The sequence below is a fragment of the Coenobita brevimanus genome, chromosome 8 (genome assembly GCF_032717465.1).
Source record: "Coenobita brevimanus isolate Jiangsu-jjx chromosome 8, ASM3271746v2, whole genome shotgun sequence".
NCBI classification, from domain to species: domain Eukaryota; kingdom Metazoa; phylum Arthropoda; class Malacostraca; order Decapoda; family Coenobitidae; genus Coenobita; species Coenobita brevimanus.
In genome coordinates this window covers 31,329,105-31,352,841 of record NC_136961.1, presented here as the reverse complement: position 1 = coordinate 31,352,841, position 23,737 = coordinate 31,329,105, and the positions used below count along the sequence as shown (strand labels likewise).

At 41.1% G+C, this 23,737-nt stretch overlaps 1 protein-coding gene across 1 annotated transcript in view; it reads left to right on the top strand.

Moving 5' to 3' along the window:
- Positions 1–23,737, top strand: part of LOC145407291 (glutamate receptor ionotropic, delta-1-like) — a 528,461-nt gene that overhangs the window by 399,296 nt on the left and 105,428 nt on the right. Inside the window, exons 5-8 of the mRNA XM_080278315.1 lie at positions 7,349–7,507; positions 9,744–9,834; positions 12,547–12,847; positions 13,290–13,507. Coding sequence (XP_080134441.1) covers positions 7,349–7,507; positions 9,744–9,834; positions 12,547–12,847; positions 13,290–13,507 — 769 coding nt within the window. The remainder of the gene's footprint in view (positions 1–7,348; positions 7,508–9,743; positions 9,835–12,546; positions 12,848–13,289; positions 13,508–23,737) is intronic.

The following is a 23,737-nucleotide window of genomic DNA, read 5'->3' as shown; positions in this document are numbered from 1 at the left end:
AATCATAATAGTTATATAGTTAAATAGATAGATAGACGGAGCTCCACGGAAGCCTGGGAAGGGGAAATGATCTTGCAAGTTAACGGAGGAAATGTTGATCATATACAAGAAGTAGCAAGTCAGGGGATGATGTAAGTAGTGTGTCAGCGAGATAGCATGCGAACAAAGCCTAGTGACCATACACACATACTCACACACAGATTTCTGGAACTTTCCAACCACAGTGTAACACACGTGACACAACCCCTGTTTCACCAGAATTTAGGAAGCAGAGCTCAGAAGGAGACAGGCCATAGAACCGACAGGTAGTGGAGAGAGTGAACAAGAAAGAGGGGCCCAACTACACTTATTATATTGTCTCTGTAAGACATACCCTGCTCAACTTAGATTTTCTCTGAAGATAATGAATTAAGATCAACTCACTGTATTCATCTTTAATTCCTACTACAAGAAATCGAGAGTGACAACTAAACAACAAAACTTCTCTACAAGTTACTACAAAGTCTTTTATGACATATTGGTGGCAAGCGAAACTACGGACATCATCTCCGAATCAAAAGCGAATTTCTACAAAAGCAGGCAAGACTCTACAAGATTAGCTTCAGTTCTACAGTGAATTCCTACAAAATACAGCCTACAATGCAAATAGCCTACAAGTCTACAAAACAACTCTATAATCTTCACGTAACTTCAAGCAGCAGCAAGAAGAATATAAAACAAAGCAAGTAAAGCAGAGGAAAGACCAAAGCAACAAGCACACAAACCCCCACCACTCTCTCCTGCCTACCTCCATCGCTGACGCAGAGGTCAAGACACGCAGCAAAACACCAGAGCCACATTTATAACGCGTCTTAGTCACCTTTCTTCACCCAGGTTACGCATCGCTACTCAGTATTCACCACAGCTACCAGTGTGGGAAGCCGACATCACCATGTGCTGAGATGACATCACAACGCCAGTTTGCGGACTTAGGGCCACGCCAAGCAACGTGTGACTGACACCAGGCACTTCTCACCCACTACTCATTACTCATTATTCACATAGCTCCTACTCATACTCATTTACTTCCACAGTATTGAGTTGGAAATTCGACGTTCTATGCTGAGGTTTGCCTGTGACAGCTGTTAACCACCACAAGTACCAGGCCATGGAATTTCCTGAGTAATATCGTCCATCAACGCAGCACTCGAATTATCAAGAGATATTCAATTAACCCCGCATTTTTCTTCCGAGATCGACAGTTGCATCGACACGCCTCTACGATCTGTATCAAGTGGGTGAAATTATACTTACTCATTTCTTCTCAGTGCTAAAATTAGGTATATTCAACTCCTTTATTTATTTCTATATATACACTATCTATCATTTATTACAACTCATTTACTCATCTATTTAGTTAGGGCATAAATAAACAAAAGGTGTATTTCATAACACCATATCTTAATGACAGGGATATTTTCCCCACCACCCACGTTAATACCAGATGAAACACAATTAGCCCCAACAACAGATTCACAATTAGGAGAGCACCAAGGCAACACACCCATTGTACAAACCTCACCACCAACTAAAAACCAAGAAACAAATACGTCAGTTCCAGATGATGAGTGGGAAACCCCCCCCTGACGTAGCAAGTGAGGACTTAGTTTCTGCCTTGCATACCTATCAGAATGTACTTGATATAGTACAACGTGCAGGCGAATCCTATTCCACCATTCCCTCACACAACGATAAACAAGTCCAAGTTAAATTAACAGAGCAAACAGTGAAAATGAATCACGAAACAAATACCGCGGATCTAACATCCCCACCTCATGTTTACGTTTACCATGAAGATAAAAAACTGCCCCAAAATTCTCTGGCACAGAAAAAGATCGCATTGACGTCATTTCATTGGTCAGTCAGTGCGAACAAAAGTTCATCAAGCGCCACATACACGATGAACAAGAGAAAATTGCCATTTTTTCATCTTACATAAGCCAGGAAAGATGTCCAGCAAGCAATTTATTGCGATCAGACAAGCTCCTCAAGGCTAGGACATATGATAACAACTAAACAACAAAACTTCTCTACAAGTTACTACAAAGTCTTTTATGACACCATTAGTTACTACTAATACCTCACGTGTGATAATAGCAAAGTGTTGCTGATAAGTAAAAGACATGATCAGTAATATCTTGGTTACTGATGTCTTAATACATGATATCGAATAACGTTGGGCAACAGGGACTGGATGACAGTTTGTCCGGTGGTTAAACCAAGGCCATGATGTGGTTACTTGCATTACCAAAGGTCAGTCAATATTTAGACACCATTCTTTGCTGCTGACAGTATTATAAATATCAAGGTCAGTTTCATAGACAGGACAGCCAACAGTAGAGTGAGCCGCGTGGTGTGCTGACCCCGCTCACACCATAACTAGGGCGGGATTACCAGGTACAGGCAAAATGGGCAACTGCCTACCAGGCCACGGCCTGTCACAGGCCATCTAACTTCCAGAGCAGAATAAATATACACTTTAGGCATCCAAATCAATGTCACCACCCATCAGGCCATCAAAAAAGGCCGTTATAGGTCATGCGAAAATTTCACTGGAAATAACGGAAAAAAGAAATTTATATGTTGCAGGTCAACCGTCTGCCTTGCCTACCAGGCAACAGCAGGGTTAATCCAGCCCTGCATACAACCAACCCCCTCCACCCCTTGCCTCAGCCGCTTATCGCCACTTAGTCCAGTAAGGGACCCGCCACCTCCTGATAACATATCAGGAATATAACCTTGCCATATATAGTTATAACTGTAATTGGGTGGAATTTGCGATTCACATGTTTATAACACGAAGTATTTCGAGAAAGGTAACCAATAAGTAAATTGGCTGAATGGATGATCTGCATGGTAACCAAACAAACTTGTCTAGATTGCAGCTTATGCTAATCAGTATTATCATGCCATACAACAGATAATTCAGTTTATTTGTTTACAACGAGAACGTTTTCAACAAAGGTTTGACGAGTTACAATTCACACTGGTCAGTGTTATAGCAACGTAATAGACGTAGCGGTCAGGTTACCCTTATGATTATTTGCTCTTCAACTTGTATCCTACAGTATGTCTGTTATTACTTACCTCTATCTCTGTGTGGCCATGGTTTTTCCCATTAACTATCGTCAGCCGAAACGTTAACTGTCTCAGAGAGGGAAGGATGTTAAAATGGACAAACGGTTTTGGATACGCAAATATTTAATAAGGAAGACTAACTGAAAACCGGTATATTTAAGAACACATTATAAAATGATTTGAAACAATGTTGTCAGACAGTGGATTTATATGATAACGGAATGCTGTGGGTAACTGGGGGAGTGATAAAGTAACCCTGTCAACACCTAGTAGGACCATCCACCACCTTTGCAATCGACCTGTTCCAGTTGCCCTACAATAACATGTGGTATGGTAATAATACTGAATATTTTACTAGAGACCTGGTGCTATAGCTTGACTTACCCTGCTGAGTTATAGGCTGTGTTCAGACTCTAATGTATTATAATCTGCACTGGGCTTCTGATTGAATAACATTTAGAAAATGAGGTAATACTGTGTACCGATCATTAAATGCTTATTTTCCGTATCGATAAACTATAAATATCACTGTTATATTGTGCAGTGGACAATATTGTAATGCACACTTCATGGTAATAATAAAGATGTGTTTATGAGCATTGGTGGAGAACACACACACACACACACACACACACACTAGGCACAGCCGTTGACCCAGGCCCATCTTCTTCCCATGCCCCCACCACAACGTGTGATGGCCAGCTACCCCTCCCCCCACACACCACCGACCGCTACAAACATCATCTACATATAGCTTCCGACTGTTTAATATTACACACTGACTGGGTACAACCGTCAAAATGATAAACTGTATGATTACATACCTCCCTATCATACGAAGATGATACTATTTTATATCACTCTGCGTCCAAATCGTGGTGTATAAATAGCTATACTGTCGAGTAAAACACTGTGTAATGTGTTTTTATTTGTTATCATAACAAAACCATTATTTTCCAAGCCAGATGGATGATGGAAGAGTTGTTGAGACAATGCGAGTAGGTCTTGCTTTACTTTCTTGTCCTTGGATGTGGAGAGGGTGGAGGGTAGACGAATGAATGGGAACGAGGGAGGGAGGGGGTGGGGTGAACCTGGAGGTGCGGCAGTGCCACATATACCAACCTGCTCGTCAAACCGGTCGCTCTATTTTTGCTGGAAACTGTACTTTTAGTTACCATTGTTAACTTTCTTGATGGATGGTCTACTGCACATTTGCGGGCATAATATGACTTACTTTAGTTTGGTGACTATAAGCCTATGGTCTGTTGCGCACTTAGGAACTCTCATAGCTAGGGTTATAAAAACTTTTCTTCAATCTCATTGCCCTAAAATGACATAGTCAATTAGGCGCCAATGTTTAGATCATGGGTGCATCCACGTGGTTTTGTGTTCATTCTTAAGTTGAAAAATGGTGTTGGTGATGACCAGACTGAAGTCTGAGCATAAGGAATGTAATCTAAGGCCATTGTTGTTCATGTTACCAACACCATGGCAGTCTATAATGCCTTGCCAGAGGTGATTATCTTTTCCCACTTTGTCATTAAAATCTCGATGAAGAATCAGATTGTCAGTTGGTGGTACTTAGCAAATGGTGGCATCCAAATAGTAGGAATCTTTGTTGTTGCCCTCAGAATCAAGCGTTGGGGCACTGGCACTGATGAGTGTTGCATATTGGCCTTGAGAGCAGCACGCACCACGACATCAGTCTCTCTGATATGCTCAGACGTTGCTATTTCTTGGATGTTCTGATGAAGGTTGCTTCTGACTGCAAAGCCAATACTATGGTCTTTTACATTGTCTGGGTATCTCTTCCAGAAATAGGTATACCCTTCTGCTTCTATAAGATTGCTCTGTCTTGAAAGGCGAGTCTCAGACATAGCGGCAATGTCATCTTATATCTTTTCAGTTCATGGGGGATAAGGACAGTTATACGGTATGGTAGTGTGCCATGGCCAGCATCAAGCAAAGTTTGTATTTTTCAGGTAGCAAGAGTTAGAGGGATTATTTTGTTTTTTTGACCACAGTGTGAGGTGCCTTGACAGACATAGCTATCTGCCCAAGTGGTGCAAAGCAGCAAATGTTTAGGTTACCTTAACTAAATCCCTCCTCATCAGGGGTAAGCAGTTGGGCATCCTTTTCCGGCTGCTCAATCGCATGGGATGCTGCCGAAGGCATGACGTGCTCCTATGCCGTCATGTCAGCGACCACTGAGCCACTAGCCAGTGCCGCCTATGCACAGGACTCAAGCTAGCGACTTCCAGCCACATCCATGGCCTGTCACTGTCACCCTCTTCTGTCACCATAAGTCTTTAGTTTTGATGAAAGATAAGACGGTATGCGAGTAAAGCAGTTGACTTGTGTAATGAATGAACTGGGTGTAATAGTGAGGTTGTGCAGTCCTTACCACCATGTAATTTGACCCTTCTCAGCCTGTGAATTTTAGTAAAAACGAAACGTGTATTCAAATTATGTTCATTGGTGCGCTGACCTCACTTTCTGTTAAAATAAGTAAAATCTATCATTCCGCAAAATTTCATGTTCGTAACACTTTTCATATAAGACCTGGACCCCATTCTTCAAGAAAGTACAGTGATTCGGTGAATGAATGAGTGAATGAGTGAGTGACACATATATGGACATGCAATATTTTTGGTCGCAGTTATCGGCCCGATATAAACAGTGTTTAATTGAAGAGACATTCTGAAATCTTTAGGCTACTAACCAAGGGTCGTGTCATCGAGTCTTAATTACTAAATTGTAGAAACAGCTCTGTCAACAAAAATATTTTCTCAATAATTCAATGAGAAGAACACAAAATGATAGCAACTGCTATTTCATTATTTAACTTCACAAACGTTTTTCTGAGGTAACACTATAGGGCTTCAGTGCCATAAGTGTTTTTGGCTACCTGCTTCTCCTTCTCTTTTCTCATAATTCACCACAAATACTAGGACTGTGAGTGAAATCTTGGAATAACAGATGCTATGATCGCCCTGCAGTTTTTCATATAGCCAACAACATGTCTAAGAATGTCGTTCGTTCGTTCGTTCGTTCGTTCGTTGAAAGATTCCCTGCACATATAGTGCAGGCCGGGCCATACATTAGCCCGGTCAGTGGTGTATGGGCTGATTAAAAAAACAGTAAGTGGGGAGGACAGGACCTGGGGAGTGCCCAGCACACACGTCCTGTCTCCTGACTGGCTTTGTGGTGTGTGTGTCTAAGAATGTCACGAGTAGTAGTGTGATGAATTACTGCACTGAACAAGGTTCTTCTGTATGCAGGTGCCATGTTCGTAGTATTTCTTTGTATCAGGATTTTTTTTTTTTTTTCATTCTAAAATATGCCACAGTGACAGAAAAGTCACTGGGCAGAGGGTAACATTGCCACACCATCCTGCCACACCTAATGCTGCCACAGTCTACATTTACCATCTTAACAGTGCCGCACTTACAGTACTACACTTTACAATCACACAACACATTGACACACTGCCAAACTTCTCGTTACCTCACCTCACACTAGTACATTTAACTTTGTTGCACCTCACACTTCCAAACTTCACAGTGCCATACATCACACTGCCACGCTTCACACCGTGTCATCCCTCACACCTCACACGGACACACGTTACACGAACACACCTCACAGTGATAACTCACACACGGTCACACACAGACTGTCACACTTCACACTGCAACACTTTCCAGCCACACTTTACATCTCACGCTGACACACCTAACACTGTCACACCTAAAAATGTTACTTCAGATACTGTTACAACTCACACGGACACTTATCACATTTGCGCACCACACACCGTCTCACCTCTCACTGTCACAGTATACAGTACCATGCCACACACCGTCACACTCATACAGAACACCTTTCACACTGACACATCTCCCACTGCCAGTAGCCGCACTGACATACTATACACTATCATACTTCACACACACACACACACACACACACACACACACACACACACGTTTCACTGCATTTTCTACTAGTGCCACAACACAAATTGCCATACCACACACTTATTGTACACTGCCACACCTCCTGCCTCAACTCACAGGAATATCCTTATCACCTTGTGTACTGGTGTATATGGACAGTATATTTGTAATCAATGATTATTTTTTTTATATTATCGAACATTACAAGATAATTTGTAATGGTGCATCATAATACTAGAGAACCTACAATAGTCATTTGTTTCCCACAAAAGGTTTTCACATCGTCCTCATTTGGTGGCGACGACGGATAAATTCCCATCACAAAATGTGATGGAGGTGGATGACCCAACGCAGCCTGGAGGAAAGCGGGTCATCGTCCAGGGAGTCATGGATAACATGATGCAGCTCATAGCAAGACGAATGAATTTAACGTAAGATATACTATTTTCCTTTCCAACACAATGATAATCATGATTTTCATCATCAGCTGCGCCATCATCATGATTATCATCATCACCATCAGCATTATTGTCAGCTGCAGGATCAACATGAACCTAACCATACTTATATTATTTAACATTATGAAGGAAAATCGCAAATTAGAATAATAATCACCACTGACCAGACATATTACGTTACACGTCCATTTATTTTTAATCAAACTTTGAAATTTCATCTATATCATATTTCCAGAGCCAGTATTCTGACCCAGTTTGTCCATGTTTTACTGTTTTGTCGCACACATCGCTTGGAGGAGATCTCCTTGACAAAATGATTTCTCACTATTTCGACTATTCCTCAGGGAAATCCAGCCGGGTATATATATGCAGTAGGAAAACAAGTAATATAAAATCAAGTAGTTATAGTGTGGGGAGGGGAGGGGACTGTGGAAGGCAAGATATATATCTGTAAAGATTTAGTTTATATTAGGCGGAATGCTGTGCTGGGTAATATGCATTATTCAAGACCTAGCCAGTTGACTGTCTACCTGAGTTTATCGCTGCTTCCTTACACTGTCATACTCAGTACTTTGAAGTAAACCCTTCTTTTTTTCTCTGTGATGATGACGATACATTATTTTACTTAATTCGTGAAACCACCAGATGATTTTATTCAGCTCTGGAATGATGTCTGGTGGTGAAGGGAGTTTCGTCTTATTAACTCTTCTCCTCTCATTGCCTCCTTTCAACCTTTCTCTCTCTTAGCCACATTGTTGTATCTTTATCTCTTTTCTATTTCTACTTCAATTCTCAGTGCTCTTTTTAATTGCCTGGTTGTCGTCCACTACGGCAGGAGCGTAGCATCCATCTAGCAGTAAATTTTCACCGCCCTTTTGTCCAGCTCTTTGATATAAGAATTAACCGGAACCGCCAGCCCTTCATGTATGCAACAGGTCAACTCTGGAACTGTCTTTCTATGTTTGCATATCCTTCTGCCTATGACCTCTACTCTTTCAACCCATTAGCTCCCAGAGTTCCTATGCTAGGGATTTTGCCGGATGGGTACCAGGTGTACCACCCTCCACCTGTCGGCTCATTGTCGCGAAGCTCATAGATCCCTACCCCGGGGTTCCCTTCTCTGTTAACTTTTGAAAATGCTCAGTTCCGTCCTATATTGAGGACAATGGGTAAAAATGGGTTATACGCAATATGTCCAGACATCTCGAAAGGAACGGATGTTGAACTGGGCTTTTTTTTTTTTTTTTTTTTTAATTCTCGGAGGTGACAATGTTGCGGACTTCTATTCTCTGGTTCCTTCTTCCGTTCACTAAAAAAACTATATATTAAACGTAGGGTTCGAGAAGTTGCTATTATCCGAAATATTTTCTAAAAGTCACACGAATAAAGGTGAAAAACACATCATCTGACTAAAGACGCTAGACTCTTCAGCCAGTTCAATTGAGCTATTTTTACTCCCACCAGAGCATCATAATGAGAGTGCTGTGTCCGAATAGCAACACTTTTATTCCCCTCTGCACACACTATCACCCACCAAATTTGGTAGGTAGACAGCCAATATCCCACGGAACAATCGATTAACTTTTGCTGACGATCCGGATCATATTACAGATTCTGGATCCAGAAAACACTTTTTGCAAAATCTTAATCAATGATCAGAAAACCTAGCCCATTATGAAGAGTGGTTTGGAAATAATGTTGACCTTGTCGGAGAGATGCGCTCCTCTGAGTGTCCCTTTAGTTGTTTGTTTGTATGTTAACAGAATTACTCAAAGACTAAAAGAGATTTGAACCAAATTTGGTGGGTAAATAGTCCATATCCCAGGGAACAATCGATCAACTTTTGGATCCGATGTTTGTTAGTTTGTCGTTAGTAGGGTTACTCAATAACTAAAAGAGGGATCTGTACCAAATTGGGTGGGTAGATAGCCCATGTCCCAGGAAACAATCGATTAACTTTTGGGACCGATCCGGATCGTACTGCAGATTCTGGATCCGAAAAACACTTTTTGCGAAACCCTAATCAATGATGAGAAATCCTAACCCATTTTGAAGAGTGATTTGGAAATTATATTGTCCTTGATGGAGAGATGTGCTTCATTGAGTGCCCCTCTAGTTAAAATCTGCATTCACTTTCAAACACCGTTATGTAAACGAAAGTCAATAGAGTCTCATATGCAATTGAAGTGTCCATTTACTTTTGCCCCAGCTACTCTTACGTGAGAGCCGCCGACAGATCATGGGGCACCAGGCTGAACAATGGGTCGTGGACCGGCATGTTGGGCCTATTGATGAGGGAGGTAAGCTGTAACACTTTTTTCATATACTTTTTTCCACTTCCCACCTTACTTCATTTATATAATGTGGTGGTGATGTTGCGGTGTTGCAGTGGTATGAGATATTGGTATGGTGATCGTGTTGTATGGTAAGGTGATGGTGGTGTGATATGCAGTATTTGAATTCGTGCTCACGCACGCTTCGTGAGCGCGGGTGTTATATTTTGATTGGTGTGTGTGTGTGTGTGTGTGTGTGTGTGTGTGTGTAAACAGTTTTGATCAGAATTAATCAAAATTGCTGTAAGGACTGCCAAGCAGTCCTAAAATAAAACCTGTTTTTTTTTTTTATATGAACAATAAGTCATAGGTCAAGGTCATGGAGCAAGGGCATTTTTTTTTCCAGTTTAACTAAACAGTTTCGTATGTAAAGGTTTTTGGGAAAAGTTAAAGGCCAAGGTCACTGAAATGGTTATAATTTGATTTGAACCAAACTTGACTGAACAGTTAAGGGTCAAGCAAGAACAATGGGATTCACTTGTGGGACCAATCAAAGGTCAAGATCACAGAACAAACAAAAAAATTCAACGTATGTCTCTGTGTGAATAACACAACTAGAACAATTTTGATGTGTTTTTGGATGAGAACTGGTGGATGAGTTGAGGATCACCCTAGAAGTTGATATCTTGTTTTTGAGAATAGGTCAAAGGTCATCGTCACTTGATAAGATCAACTTAGAATGCTTTTATGTAATATATACTATATTGTGTGGATATGTACAAATTAAACAAGGATAAAGAAACTCGATTATAAGAATAATTCACAGTTCAAGGTAACAGGGAATGGTCAAAGGTCAGGGCCACTGACTAAAGTCAGCTCAATTGTTATCTGGTTTGAACCAAATATGGTGGAAGGGTTAAGGGTTAGGCACGAATGCAGTAAAAATTTTCTTTTCCAAGAAATCGGTTAAAGGTCAGTATTACAGGAAAAAATAAAATATTGGCCCTTAGACCAATTGGTGGGTGTGAATGTTGTGCTCTCCAAGTGCCCTTTGTTGAAAATTGTTGTCTTATGATTGATATTGTAATCATTTTTAAATAATATTAATCGTGGTAGCTTGTGCTGAATGAATTCAAACTGATATTGTGCAGAGATAGAATAAAGCCCAGCAGATTTAGAAAAAAAAAAAAAAACTGCTTTTACAGGCCCACTCTTTAAGCTCAGTCTATTTGTTTGTCTGTTTCCTCAATGCATGTGTGTTTTGGCATGTAGTGTGCAAACAAGAGTTTGGCTATTTGGACTGTCATTAGTGTGAAAGCAGAAACAGAGAGATGGCTTATGACTACTGTACAGAAGAGGAAAGACGGACATACGAGTAGTTCCGATTGTTGGCTGTTCAAATAGGAGCGCAAAGTTTATCATGCAGAAAAGTGTTTTTATATAATTTCAGACTATGTCAATGTTATGTATGAATATTTATATATATTTAATTTCACTGATATTTATGTATGTCTCCATCATGACCCAAAAGAGGCGGGCATAAGGGTTGCAACAGTTGAGTATGCATGGAAACAGTATATTTCAACTCACACTTTACAATACGTAACACATATTAGACACTTCAGTGCACTGGGCACTTACAGTACAAGTCATCATTTCTGAGACAATAATTTCACACCTAATGCTACGCAGCGGCTTATACCTCGTTATTTAAACATCCAGTGCACCACAAGACTTGTCCACACAAGAGCTTGGCTTAGACTTGTTCCTCAAAAGGAGTTGGGGACCAATTTAACCATGACCCTCCCCAAATGCATAACCCTGATTTTCTTTTCATTTCTTGCCATAAAACAAGCCGTGAGTGGTGGGGTGCTCAGATTTCAGTCACATTGATTCTTAAGCAATGATGCTATTGTAAACAACGATCAAATGCATTCTGCCCCTCAGCATTATCATTTTGCTAAGATTATAGAAAACGTCACATAACATTTACGTCACTCCCAATATTAACTTGTTAAATGATGGAGTGACTCCATCTATCTATCAATCACCCAATCCTTGATTACCCTGTAAGAACTGAATCAGGCTGAGCTAGGCAATTTAGTTTCATTTACAGAGTTATGTGAGTAATAAACCACAACCAACCCTCGGATTTAAACTCCTGTGAACCCTCTAGACAACCAGGAGTCCCTTTGATTATACGGTTACCACCTGCTACAATAGATGGCTTCCTGGGATACCTGTACCTCACTATATAGTCACCTGAATGTAGCCATACATACAGTAAGTGGATGCTGGATGCCCTTGCGCACACAGAAAAATGCAATTGTTAAAGCTGTGCGACAGTCACGATTCCGGGGGCTTGAATGATGAGTGAATGAGTGTCTGGCTCATTCCATTAGACATGGTGTTGATAGTTTTTCCTTTTAGTGCGCTCTCCTCCCTGATTTTTGGACCCTATCTCAACTCATCCTTAGATGGGAGAAAGAGGTAAGGATGATGATGATGAAAAGCCAGCAAAGAATGGATATGCTAAAATTCCCCTAGGTCATACTATAACAATGTATGAAACAAAAAGTACTTTCACTGGCTTAGCAGTGAATGTATTCCCAGACTGCAAGACAGTGTAATATATGAGTCTTTGCACACACTTAACAATAGATAACTTGGAGTCCTTGCACACATTTAACAGTAGATAACCGGGATCATAGTCTCAGGAAAGCATATTTCCGATTTCAGGAGGTAGACTTGTCCCTGGGTCCACATGCATATGACTGGAGAAGATATACTTGGATGGATTTCTCACAATATATGTCTCAAATTACATACAAGATTTTTGCTGCCCGTTCTCGTCCTGAGGTTGACCCGTGGGGCTTCCTGCTGCCTCTGTCACCACTGGTGTGGGCTGCCGTCATGATGGCGCTTTTGGCAGTGATCATTATCATGCACTTCCTGCCATCCTGCCTTCCCACTCGCAAACAACACACAGGAAGGCGGGACACGAATGTTTTTAACTGTGTTCGGGTTCTTTTCCAGGAAGGTAATTTTAATGATAACTCTGAAAAGAAACATTTATGAATTAAGAGTTTGCTGGGCATCAGATCCACATTAAATGTGTAATCAGGGAGTTCAATATTATCCTAGTTTTGATCAGAGATTCTTTTATGCAAAGAATGCATAACCAGAGACTTAACTGAAGTAATACCCATCCCAAACTCTTGGCCTTTTTCATTTCTGCATTAAACTGAGGAAGATAATTCTCTAATAGTACAGATATGGATAATAATAGTTTCGCACATCTAGATTACTTAGCGAATCTAGTGATAGTGATATATATATATATATATATATATATATATATATTTAAATTATCACTGATAAGTTCAGGCAGATCTCTATAGGTATTTTGCACAGTAGTATGATATGTATACATAATTGGTCTAATCTCTGCATGCACATGAAAATGTTTTGTGTCCAAACAGACATCCGAACAACTACAGGCTGGTGGTGGTGGGAACGAGTGGTGCTGGGGGTGTGGATGCTGATGATATTTGTACTGACACAGAGCTACACTGGCAACCTTATGTCCCTCCTGGCAGTCAGACACATCATTAATCCTTATGAAGACCTCAGAGACGTACTTGACTCTGGCGTTGGGATAATTCTTATGGAGTATACTGTGAATACCAAGTATTTACGTGTAAGTGTTATAATTACAGCCTTACTCTGGAAAATATCCTTACTCTTAGGAGCTAACGTTAATGCCACTAAAATTTAGCACATATGCCAAGCAATAACCAAGACTACCTCGCTTGATTACATGTATTTTTTCATGTTTAATCAAATATCTTCAGTCCAGGCTAATATATACAATTAAACAAATAGCTGACTCATACTTGTATTGATTTATGTATCTTCCTCTAATTGTTTACAGCAACCTACATGACCACTGTATATCACACCATTTAATATAATAGAAATTGGTGGCACAACAATATTTAGCCATGGAGTCCCCAGCAAAGGGGTGGGTGGGTGGGCATAAATACTAAGCATCAGGTACTTTGCAGGTGACGACCAAATGAGATGTCCTTGACCTTCTCTGGAAACCTAACTTTTATTTTGTGCAACATTCGCGACCTTTCCTTCAAGTTCCTCTCTGTTGAACACCACCTCCCTTCCTCTTAACCTCACCTTCTTTTCCTTACGGCAAAATTATCATCATAGTCCTTTGATAGAACACCAGTGAATCTTCCCTAATTTATAGGCTCATTTCAAAGACAAGGTGTCTGTTGTGTGTACTTGTATATACACAACAACCTAACTTGTTCTCGTGTTTCTGAACTTGAGTCCTCTGAATGTTCCAGAATATGGCTTTGGCCCTTTTAACTTGCTCAATTAATATAGCCTGGTTATGTTATCTAATGCGCAGATGTTACTCCAACTATATACCTAAGCTCCTTTCCCCAAAGAAAGGGACGTAGCCGAGACAGGATGACACACTCCCAATTTACTCATCCACAAACACACACATTCATTCGCATCTTAGCCACAAGGGTAGAGAGGACAGATCCTCACCACATAACACCACACGAGGATCAACTGCGCAATGCAATCAGCGACATCTGCAGCAGGGCCCGACGGCAGACCTGGTTTACCCCTGCCACATCATAATGGACCCATCCCCTTACCCACACCTGACCTGGTCAGCTGATCAGACCAAATTCAGAAGAATATCCCGTCAGGGCTGCGTCAGCAAATATTTATTCACAATTTCTTTCCAATCATTCCTATTACGTGCAGCCACTCTTCCTTGCTCAATAAACATCCCTCTCGCATCCAACGTTCTCTTCAAACTGTCCATCCATCCTATTTGTGGTCTTCCTCTCAGCCTTACACATCTCACATCCAATCCAGTTATCTTTTTCACCAATTACTCATCATCCATTCCCTCTGTATGCCCAGCCCATCGCAACACCCTCTGCTCAACATGATCAGTGATCTCCTGCACAGATCCCATTCTCCTTTGCACTTCATCATTTCTCACTCGATCCATACGCGTCACTCCACACATACTCCTCAGACACATCATCTCCATTACATACAACCTTCTCCTCTCTGCTACACCCACACTCCACGTTTCAGCCCCATATTATGCAATCAGTACCACAAAACCCTTATACAGCCTTCTCTTTACATCCATTCTAAGTGAACGACATCTAAACACTTTTTTCATTCCTCCCAGCACCTTTCCTTCTTCATTCATTCTAAACTTCACTTCTGCATCTATTCTTCCATCCACAGCAACATGTGACCCTAAATACTTAACCTGCCACATCCTGTTGACGTATATACACGTCCAAACGTTTTGTCACTGTGACTCCCGTTGACGTATATAAACACGTCAAAATTGCAAGGTCTGTCATTTGCACATTTTTCAAGTTTCACGTGTGATTTTTGATACATTTACATGGAACACCTTCCTCTACAAGATGCCTGGCAGGGACAATACCTTACCTTGCATGACCTCCCCTCCCGCACGCCGTTGTCTCAGCAATTCACCTGTTACCAGTGACCTGGCCAGTAAAGACATGTCGTGCCACAGTACGAAATTCAAGGCCAGAGTGATTCCCCAATTGATGACAGTGTGGAGGACAAAGTTTACTTAGCATTAGAGGAAGAAACAGTCAGAAATGATGATCAGGTAATGTCGCCAGAAAAGGTCAGGTATGTTGATTTATTTGGGGTGTGAAACAATGCTTATATTGCCTATATTACTGTGTGAAAACCAATATACTCTCATACTACATATAAATTCGTACCAAATAAATAAATAAATACCGTTTATGAGTGGTGTGAAATAGTTACCCTTCCATAGAACTCGTTTCCTTTGGTGTCAGCCTGCTAGAAAATCCAGTCAGCTAAGGAGGTACTGCTACCTGGATCGAGTATTTTAAACCTCAGGTGACCAATTTCTCTATGAATTTTCGATGATTCTCACCAAAAGCGGAGGTTTTAGCCAAAAAAAAAAAAATTGAAAATACCTCTTGATTGAGGGGTGTCAGAGATGCGAAATAGCTTGGGACATGACCGGTTAAAGTGACACCGACATGTATGATTTTTTTTTTTTTTCAGTATAAGTATATACTGACATTACTGGTACACAAGATAACCACTCAGACTGACTACTATTATCAAAACAGTTTATAGTGTATCTATATCACAGATTTTTGTTGACCTTTCCTTCACGTACCTTTTTCTTATCCAAAGTAGTGGGAGCGGGAGCAGGAGTGTCGCTACATTTCGTATCAAGTAGCGAAACCAGTAACGCCACTACTTTTTCGAGCTAGTGACGGGAATGGGAGTGCCGCTACTTTTTATTGGTAGCATTCCCAGCATTGACTTCATCACATTACTTTTATTCTCATTTACCCTCAATTTCCTCCTTCCACACACCCTTCCCAACTCCTCTACCAACTGTCACAATCTCTCCTCTGAATCAACCACCAGTACAGCATCATCTGCAAACAGCAGCTGCTTCAGATTCCACTCTCTACCACCTGCATTCACCAGACTCAATCCTCCACCTAACACTCTAGCGTTCACCTCCCTTACAACACCATACATAAAAATATTAAACAACCAAGGGGACATCACACATCAACTGCTGCAGCCCCACTCTCATGGGAAGCCAATCACTCACAGTATTTTCCACTCTTACACACACTCTACTATTTGCATAAAAAACTTTTCACTCCTTTTAGCAACCTCCAATCAAGTCCATACAGTCTCAAAACAGCCCACAAAGCCTCCCTATTAATTCTATCATACGCATTCTCTAAATCCATGAATGCCCAAAACACATCCCTACCTTTCACTAAATACTTTTCACATACCTGTCTCACAGCAAACACCTGATCCACGCATTTCTTCCCTCTCCTAGCGCCACACCGCTCATCACCAATCGCTCCCTCTATACCCTCTCTAACTCTCTTTATTAACACTCTACCCTACACCTTACCCACAACACTCAACAGACTTATACCCCTATAGCTAGTACATTCATACTTATCACCTTTATCTTTATACAACGGAACCACAGAAGCACTTGGTCAGTCAATTGGCACCATACTTCCCACAAAACACACATTCATCAATCTTCCTAACCACTCAACAATATTTGCTCCACCACCTTTCAGGCATTCTTTGACTGTTTTACTAAGTAGAACGCATTCTGTCCACAACTGTTTTCTAAAATTACAATTTCAGACAGTCCCAATATTCACCACCACCTTTGGCTCATTTCTTCATTCGGTGAGCAACCTGATGAAGAAGCCAGCATCATTTCTTAATGACCTGTTGCAGCTTGAACATCATCCTACTTGTATTACTGACCGTCTTAGTGAGAATCTGAACTTACTGCACCTTTCTCTTACAACCAGTCCTTCTGACTATAGTCAGTCTTATTCTCCTTGGGGCTCCTGCAGTCAGGTTCTTGTATCAATAATATGTATTATTGCTCCAGGAAGGCCTGTGAATCCTCCAAAGAAACTGAGTCTGTAGCCATTAAGTGCCGTTAATTGGATAGCCTTGATTAAGTTCATCTCTGCTCCTCCATGGATGAATTATTGCTTCCTTGGTTAAGAGCCACCAAAATGTACTTTGTGGATTAGAAAAGTTATTTTGTTGACCAAAGAACCAAACTTCTTTTCTCTTATCTTTTAAAGACTTAAAACAACTTGTTTTAGTTTTCTAGCGCTGTCCATAATAAGTGGTGGATTTCAAGAGGTATCGGGATGAATTTACTCCTGCATCTCGTGCGATCTTTGTTTATGGTCAGAACTGTTCCAGATCACTCATAAATCTGTGATTAAGAATCTTTCCACTCCCTCTGGCACACTGCCAAAAGCCTCTAGAATAAATTTAGTATGTCGTCTTTCCCTCCTCATTGTGGAGCTGATGGATCTGTAAATATTTGTCCTACTGACAAGAATAAGTCTTTCCCAGAACATCCTCTTACCTTTCCAAGTTTGAAGATTCAGATGTTATCACTTCATTTCTCCCCCCCTCCCCACCTCTCCTTTTGACTTCCTCGTGATTTTCAGTTGAATAGCTTCCAAGTACGAGTATGTACACTCTACATTGAGTGGCAGGCCAAATGATTTCCTGTAAACCAGGAAATAATTTACAATGCTGGGTGGTAACCTTATAACCAACCGACACGTGTTCCCTACGTGACTGCAAGTGGGTTGGCGAAGGGTTAGTGCCCCTCCCCGCAAAACAACAAACTAAAAATACGTACAAGAAGCTCGGACCAGGACTGACCAAAAGATGACGACTAAAGACCGAACAAAGGACATGATACGGATGGCAACGTGGAATGTAAGGGGTGCAAATGATGAGGTGAAAGAGAGAGAGATTGTCCAGGTGCTTGAGGGTGCGAAAGTGTATGTATGTGGATTAACTGAAACTAAATGGAGAGGAGAGAGTGAGTGAGAATTGGAGTATGGATGGGATATATGTGCAGGAGTAGGTGAGAATGAGAGGGCAAAAGGAGTGTGTATTGTTGTGCGTAACAGAGGGAAGGAGAATATAAGAGAGTATGGATCAGCTGGCTCAAGGATTTTGTGGGTAAGACTGGAAGTTGTATTACAAATGTGGGCGATTGTGTGCGTGTATGCACCAACGCAAGATCGTGCAAGCAGAGTGAGAGAAGAGTTCTGGACAAATGTAGAAGTGTGCATGGAAAAGTTTGAAAGGAATGAGAGAGTGTTTTTGATTGGTGATATGAATGGTAATGTAGGGAATGTGATGGTGGATGGAGTAGTTGGTGAGTGGGGTGTGCCTGCTGAGATAGATGAGAATGGCAGAGCATTAGTGGACATTTGTGCCGGGAGGGGGCTGGTGATAACCAATACCCTCTTCAGGCAAAAAATGATCCACAGGTATACATGGCGAGTGATGAGAAGAGTGGTTGGTGAACTGAATGAAAGGAATGCAATGATTGATTATGTGTGTGTGGATGAAAGAATGGAAAGATGTGTAATGGATGCAAGATCATATAGAGGTTGGGGGAGTGGACTTTCTGACCACCACCAAGTCGTGGTCAGAATCGAGGTCCAAGTAAAATGGAGAAATAGAAAAAGGGAAGGATGGGAGGAAGGAGTTTATGCTAGGAGAGTGGAAAGGTTACAAGAAGATGAGAAAAAGGCAGAATATAAGAGAGAAGTGGAGGAACGATTGGGTAAATATGAATTGGAGCAGATGGGGGACGTTGAAGGTGTGTGCAAGATATTCACAGAAGAAATCTGTACAGCATGTGAGGTGGTGTGTGGGGTGAAGAGAAGACTAAAGGGGGTGCAAGGAACAGCATGGTGGAATGAAGAGGTGAGACAGGCTGTGGCACAAAAGAAAAAAAACATATAATGAAAGGATGAGAAACAGGGGCGTTGAAGAAGTTGAGAGGCGGAAGAGAGAGTTATATGTAGAAAGAAAGAGAGAGGTGAAAAGATTAGTAAGAGAGAGTAAGAAGAGAGTGGATGAGGAATTTGGAAGGAATTTGAGTGACAAGTGGAGGGAATGTAAGAAAATTTTCTGAAAAGAGGTAAAGAGAGTCAGACAGGGTGGCAGTGATGTTAGTAGGGAAGTGAAAGATAAAAATGGTAGATTACTAGTTGAGAAGGGAGAAAAAGTGAGCAGATGGAGAGAACACTTTAATGAATTGTTGAACACAGAAATTGAAAGTAATGTGAGTATAAGAGGCTGGGGAATGGTTGGGAGAAGGAGGGAGGTGGGAAGACAGGAAGAAATCAGTAGGATGGAAGTTATGGAAGCAATGAAGAATGTCAAAATGGGGAAATCCCCAGGAATTGATGGAGTGTGTGGTGAAATGCTGAAGCATGGGGGAGAGATAGCAGTAGAATGGATGTGTAAGAAGTGCAGATTTGCCTTGGAGGAAGGTAGAGTCCTGGAGGATTGGAAGTCAGGTATAATTATTTCCTTGTACAGTACAAGGGGAAATGGGAAAAAAGAAGTGTGTGGTAATCATAGGGGCATTTGTCTTCTTAGTGTATTAGGAAAAGTATACGGTAGGACACTTATTGACAGTTAGGGAAGTAACAGAGGATTTAGTTAGAGAAGAACAGGAAGGCTTTAAGAAGGGAAGAAATTATGTAGATCAGATATTCATTCTTAGATCTTTAGTGGAATAGTTTCTAGAGAAGGGAAAGAAGTTGTATGGGGCCTTCATGGATTTGGAGAAAGCATAAGACAGGTTGGATAGATAAGGCTTGTGGAAAGTATTAAGAATATATGGAGTAGATGGGAAGTTGTTGAATGCTGTGAAGAGTATGCATGATGGTGCTAAGGCTGCAGTGGGTGTGGATAGTGAACTGAGTGAGTTTTTCTATATGAAGGTTGGGCTGAATCAGGGATGTGTCATGTCTCCATGGTTGTTCAAACTGTATATGGATGAGGTTATAAAAGAGATACAGTGTGGGGTAGTGGATGTTGGAGTGGCCCTGATGACAGAGTATATGTGAGTGAGGTGGAGGGAGAGAGAGGGGGGGGGAACGCCAAGGATGAGATGAAGGGATGGATTGGAGAGGTATATGAAAGAGGAGGGTGTGAATTGGGAGCAGGGCAATGAAATGGCGAGGGACAGGGTGACGTGAAGGCGATTTGTTTGTAGCCATCCCGTATAAGGGATTAAGGCATCTGGCAATAGATAGACAGACAGACATTCTGTCCTCACTGTCATCTGTCTTATTATGGTGTATGGCCCCGCTGAAGCCCTCGTTTTTTTTCTCAAGAACTGTTCTGTTCTGAAACCAAGTCTTCACAAACTCTTTGCCTCTATCCGTCAACTTGTTCCGTGTTCCTTCTTGCTGGAGATAAATAATTCAGCGTTAGCCGAGGAAAGGTTACCACTCCCATCTCCCTGCTCCAGCCCGTTCACTGTTGCGTATTTGAGAGGTCACATAACTTCTCTTGCCGCTCCGAAAAGACATCGATTTGTCAGTCTTTATATTTTTTGCATGGAATTGTGAGATGGAGTCAGATGCATCTGAAACGCACAAGAGATAACCTACTATCCAAATACGTTTGTTATTACAGTTTTTCTTTGTCGTTCCACAGCAGACATATGGGGTAGACTTGTGTATTCGGAAAACATATTTTCAGCTGCATATATCTGTTTAAAAGTGCTGAAAAGTATGCAGGCTAGATGGGTGATGTGTAAAAGACTGATATTACTTCGATGGAAGTTTTCCTCACAACATACTTTTCTCCTTTATATCTGAATTTTACCTGTGATATGGAAATAATGAGTTGTTATGATGTCAAAGTTATTCCTTTTAGTACCAGGTGATTGAAAATTAATGAAAAGAAAATTAATGATGATGAAAATTCCAAAGACGAAAAAATGCGATAATATCAACAGAAACAGGGATATATTTGAACAAATATATATCAGTGCATAATAGATATATATCTTGCAATTGTTCCATGTCATGTAATGGGATGATAAAAGTCAAGGGACCCATATGAGATACCAAATTGGAAAAATTTCTCTGGGATTTATCATGCACTTTCTGATGGTGCCAGTTCGATTAAACTCAGTAGCAATTTCACCCCAGTGAAGTGTATGGCTTCGGCTGACACCTCCAGCAGTGAAAGCTTTACTGTGTTGTCTTGCTTCAGTCTTTGAATGTATCCTCAACAAGAATAATTTAAAACACGTATTTACGTCTCAAGATCTTATTTTTGACAGCCAGTTTTAGTTCTACCAAGGACAATTCATTTGGCGAGCCTCTCACCTTCATTTATTTTTAATTTTTATCATCTGTCACTTGGGACTTTGATTAAAACTTTGCAACTGCAGTTGGCATCTCGGAGGTTTTCGACCCAGTCTGAAACAAATCTTTAATTTCCAAACTGCTCTCTTACCTTTTTTTAAAATTCTCTCTGTACCTTTATCTCCGGTTTCTTTTTATGGTCGATCTGTAATTGCTGTTGTAGACTTTATATTTAAGGCTATCAGTTGTGGCGTTCATAAAGGCTCTGTTCTGTTACCAAATCTCATGTTTATGCCTCCGCCCATCTATGTGGGAGGAGGTATTAAGTGACTGGTCTGTATGTTCGTGCTTGAGTGGATGAGTGCGTCTGTGCATCAGTAACACTTTTCTGGCAGCGATATATCTAGAACCCATTGACGGATTTTCACCAAACTTTGGTCAGTGATGCAGAATGAGGTGATGATGGTTTGGCCCACCTATGGTGGAGAAGGCATTAAGTGATTGATCTTTACGTTCGTGAGTCCGTGCGTCCAAAACACTCTCGTGGGTGCGATGTCTCCAGAACTGTTTGACGGTTTCCACCAAATTTCTGTCAGTGATGCAGTATGAGATGATGAACTGATTAGGTCGCTATATCATGGGGTCAAAGGCGAAGGTCATATGAGGCTGTTTTTGTTTATCCGTGTGAGCATGATACCTCCTGAGCCCCTCAACGGATTTCAAGAAAACCTTTGTCATGATACAGTATGAATGGACGGTGAACTGATTAGGTCAACAAGATCAATGGGTCAATGTTCAAGGTCAGATGGGGTCGACTTAGTTTATCCTTGTGGGAGCAATATGTGTATCCTGAAACCCTTGTTAGATTTAGACTAAACTTTTGTTAGTGATGCAACATGAGGGGACAAAGAACTGATTATGTCAGCCAGGTCATGGAAACTGTATGGCGAACCCGTGCACTAGGCTTGGCGGAGGCACACCGAGTGACGTTTTTTGTCAACAGCTCGGGGTCTGAGTTCTCTGCGATTCGTTCTATTGATCAGTGATGTGAGATGCATAGTTAACAATATCCATTCATATGGTTATGACTCCACCCTTCTCACCTTCCACCCGGTTCTCACGGCTTCCAACATAGAAGGTATTAACTATTCTCAGGGTAAGACTATGTACAGCCCACCTGGATTATTGTTTTGGATGTATTTTTGATTGCGATAAAAGAAACTTTGTTTGTAATGCATCAAAAACTCAGTTTCCAAATTCCTAATTCACTTCACCTGCCGAAATTTTCTACAGAAAGATCAATAAATATTCAACACTACAGCACACAGTACCTTGTCATTTCTCAATTTCCTTGGGATTTCATTTTTTCGGGTCCTATTATGGCAAGATCCCATCCCCTACTAGCAGAATCCACTTCCAAGACATTAGGTATGCTAAGCTGACTCTCTTCTTTCACTGCCCTTGCGGAGCTGTTGAATTTTTCTCCCTTATTGAGTATAACTCTTATTGATGAGAGGACGCCCTTTACAGCTCTTCTAAATAAGATGGAGACAAAAGCTTTTGCTCATAATGGTTTGAATCATGAAGGTCAATGAAGTGTATTGTTCATTCATGATTTGGTGACAGGCTATTCTTGCCTTACATGACTTGACTGAGAAGCTGTTTTACCCAAACTGGTTTCAGTTTTGGACATCGTCAAATGAGAGAAGTAAGGCATGATGCCTAATAACTGAAACATCATTCACTGAAGGACAGTCTTGACTTAAGCTTTCCTTAAGGTAACCGGAAATAGTAAACCCTTCAGTGTGAGTAATAGTATTTGAAATGCGTATCATGGCAGCCACTTCAAGGTGTGTGTACATATGAGGCTCCATTCTGTGCTTAAACTTCACAGAGCCTCGATGGCATGAGACACATGTTACGTTTCTCCCATACCGTCTCCCTTGCTGCTAGTAATAAACTCAAGCCCTGCCAACAGATATGGTTATGGTAAACCTCAGATAACTATCAGTCGTATATACAACAGGGAGTGGGGGGGACGTATTGATTGTATAAGTAAAAATTACGTTCATAGATAAGAAAAAGATTACATGGTGGGCTCTGAGTATAACTGCAGTCATTATCCGAGTGAATATTTT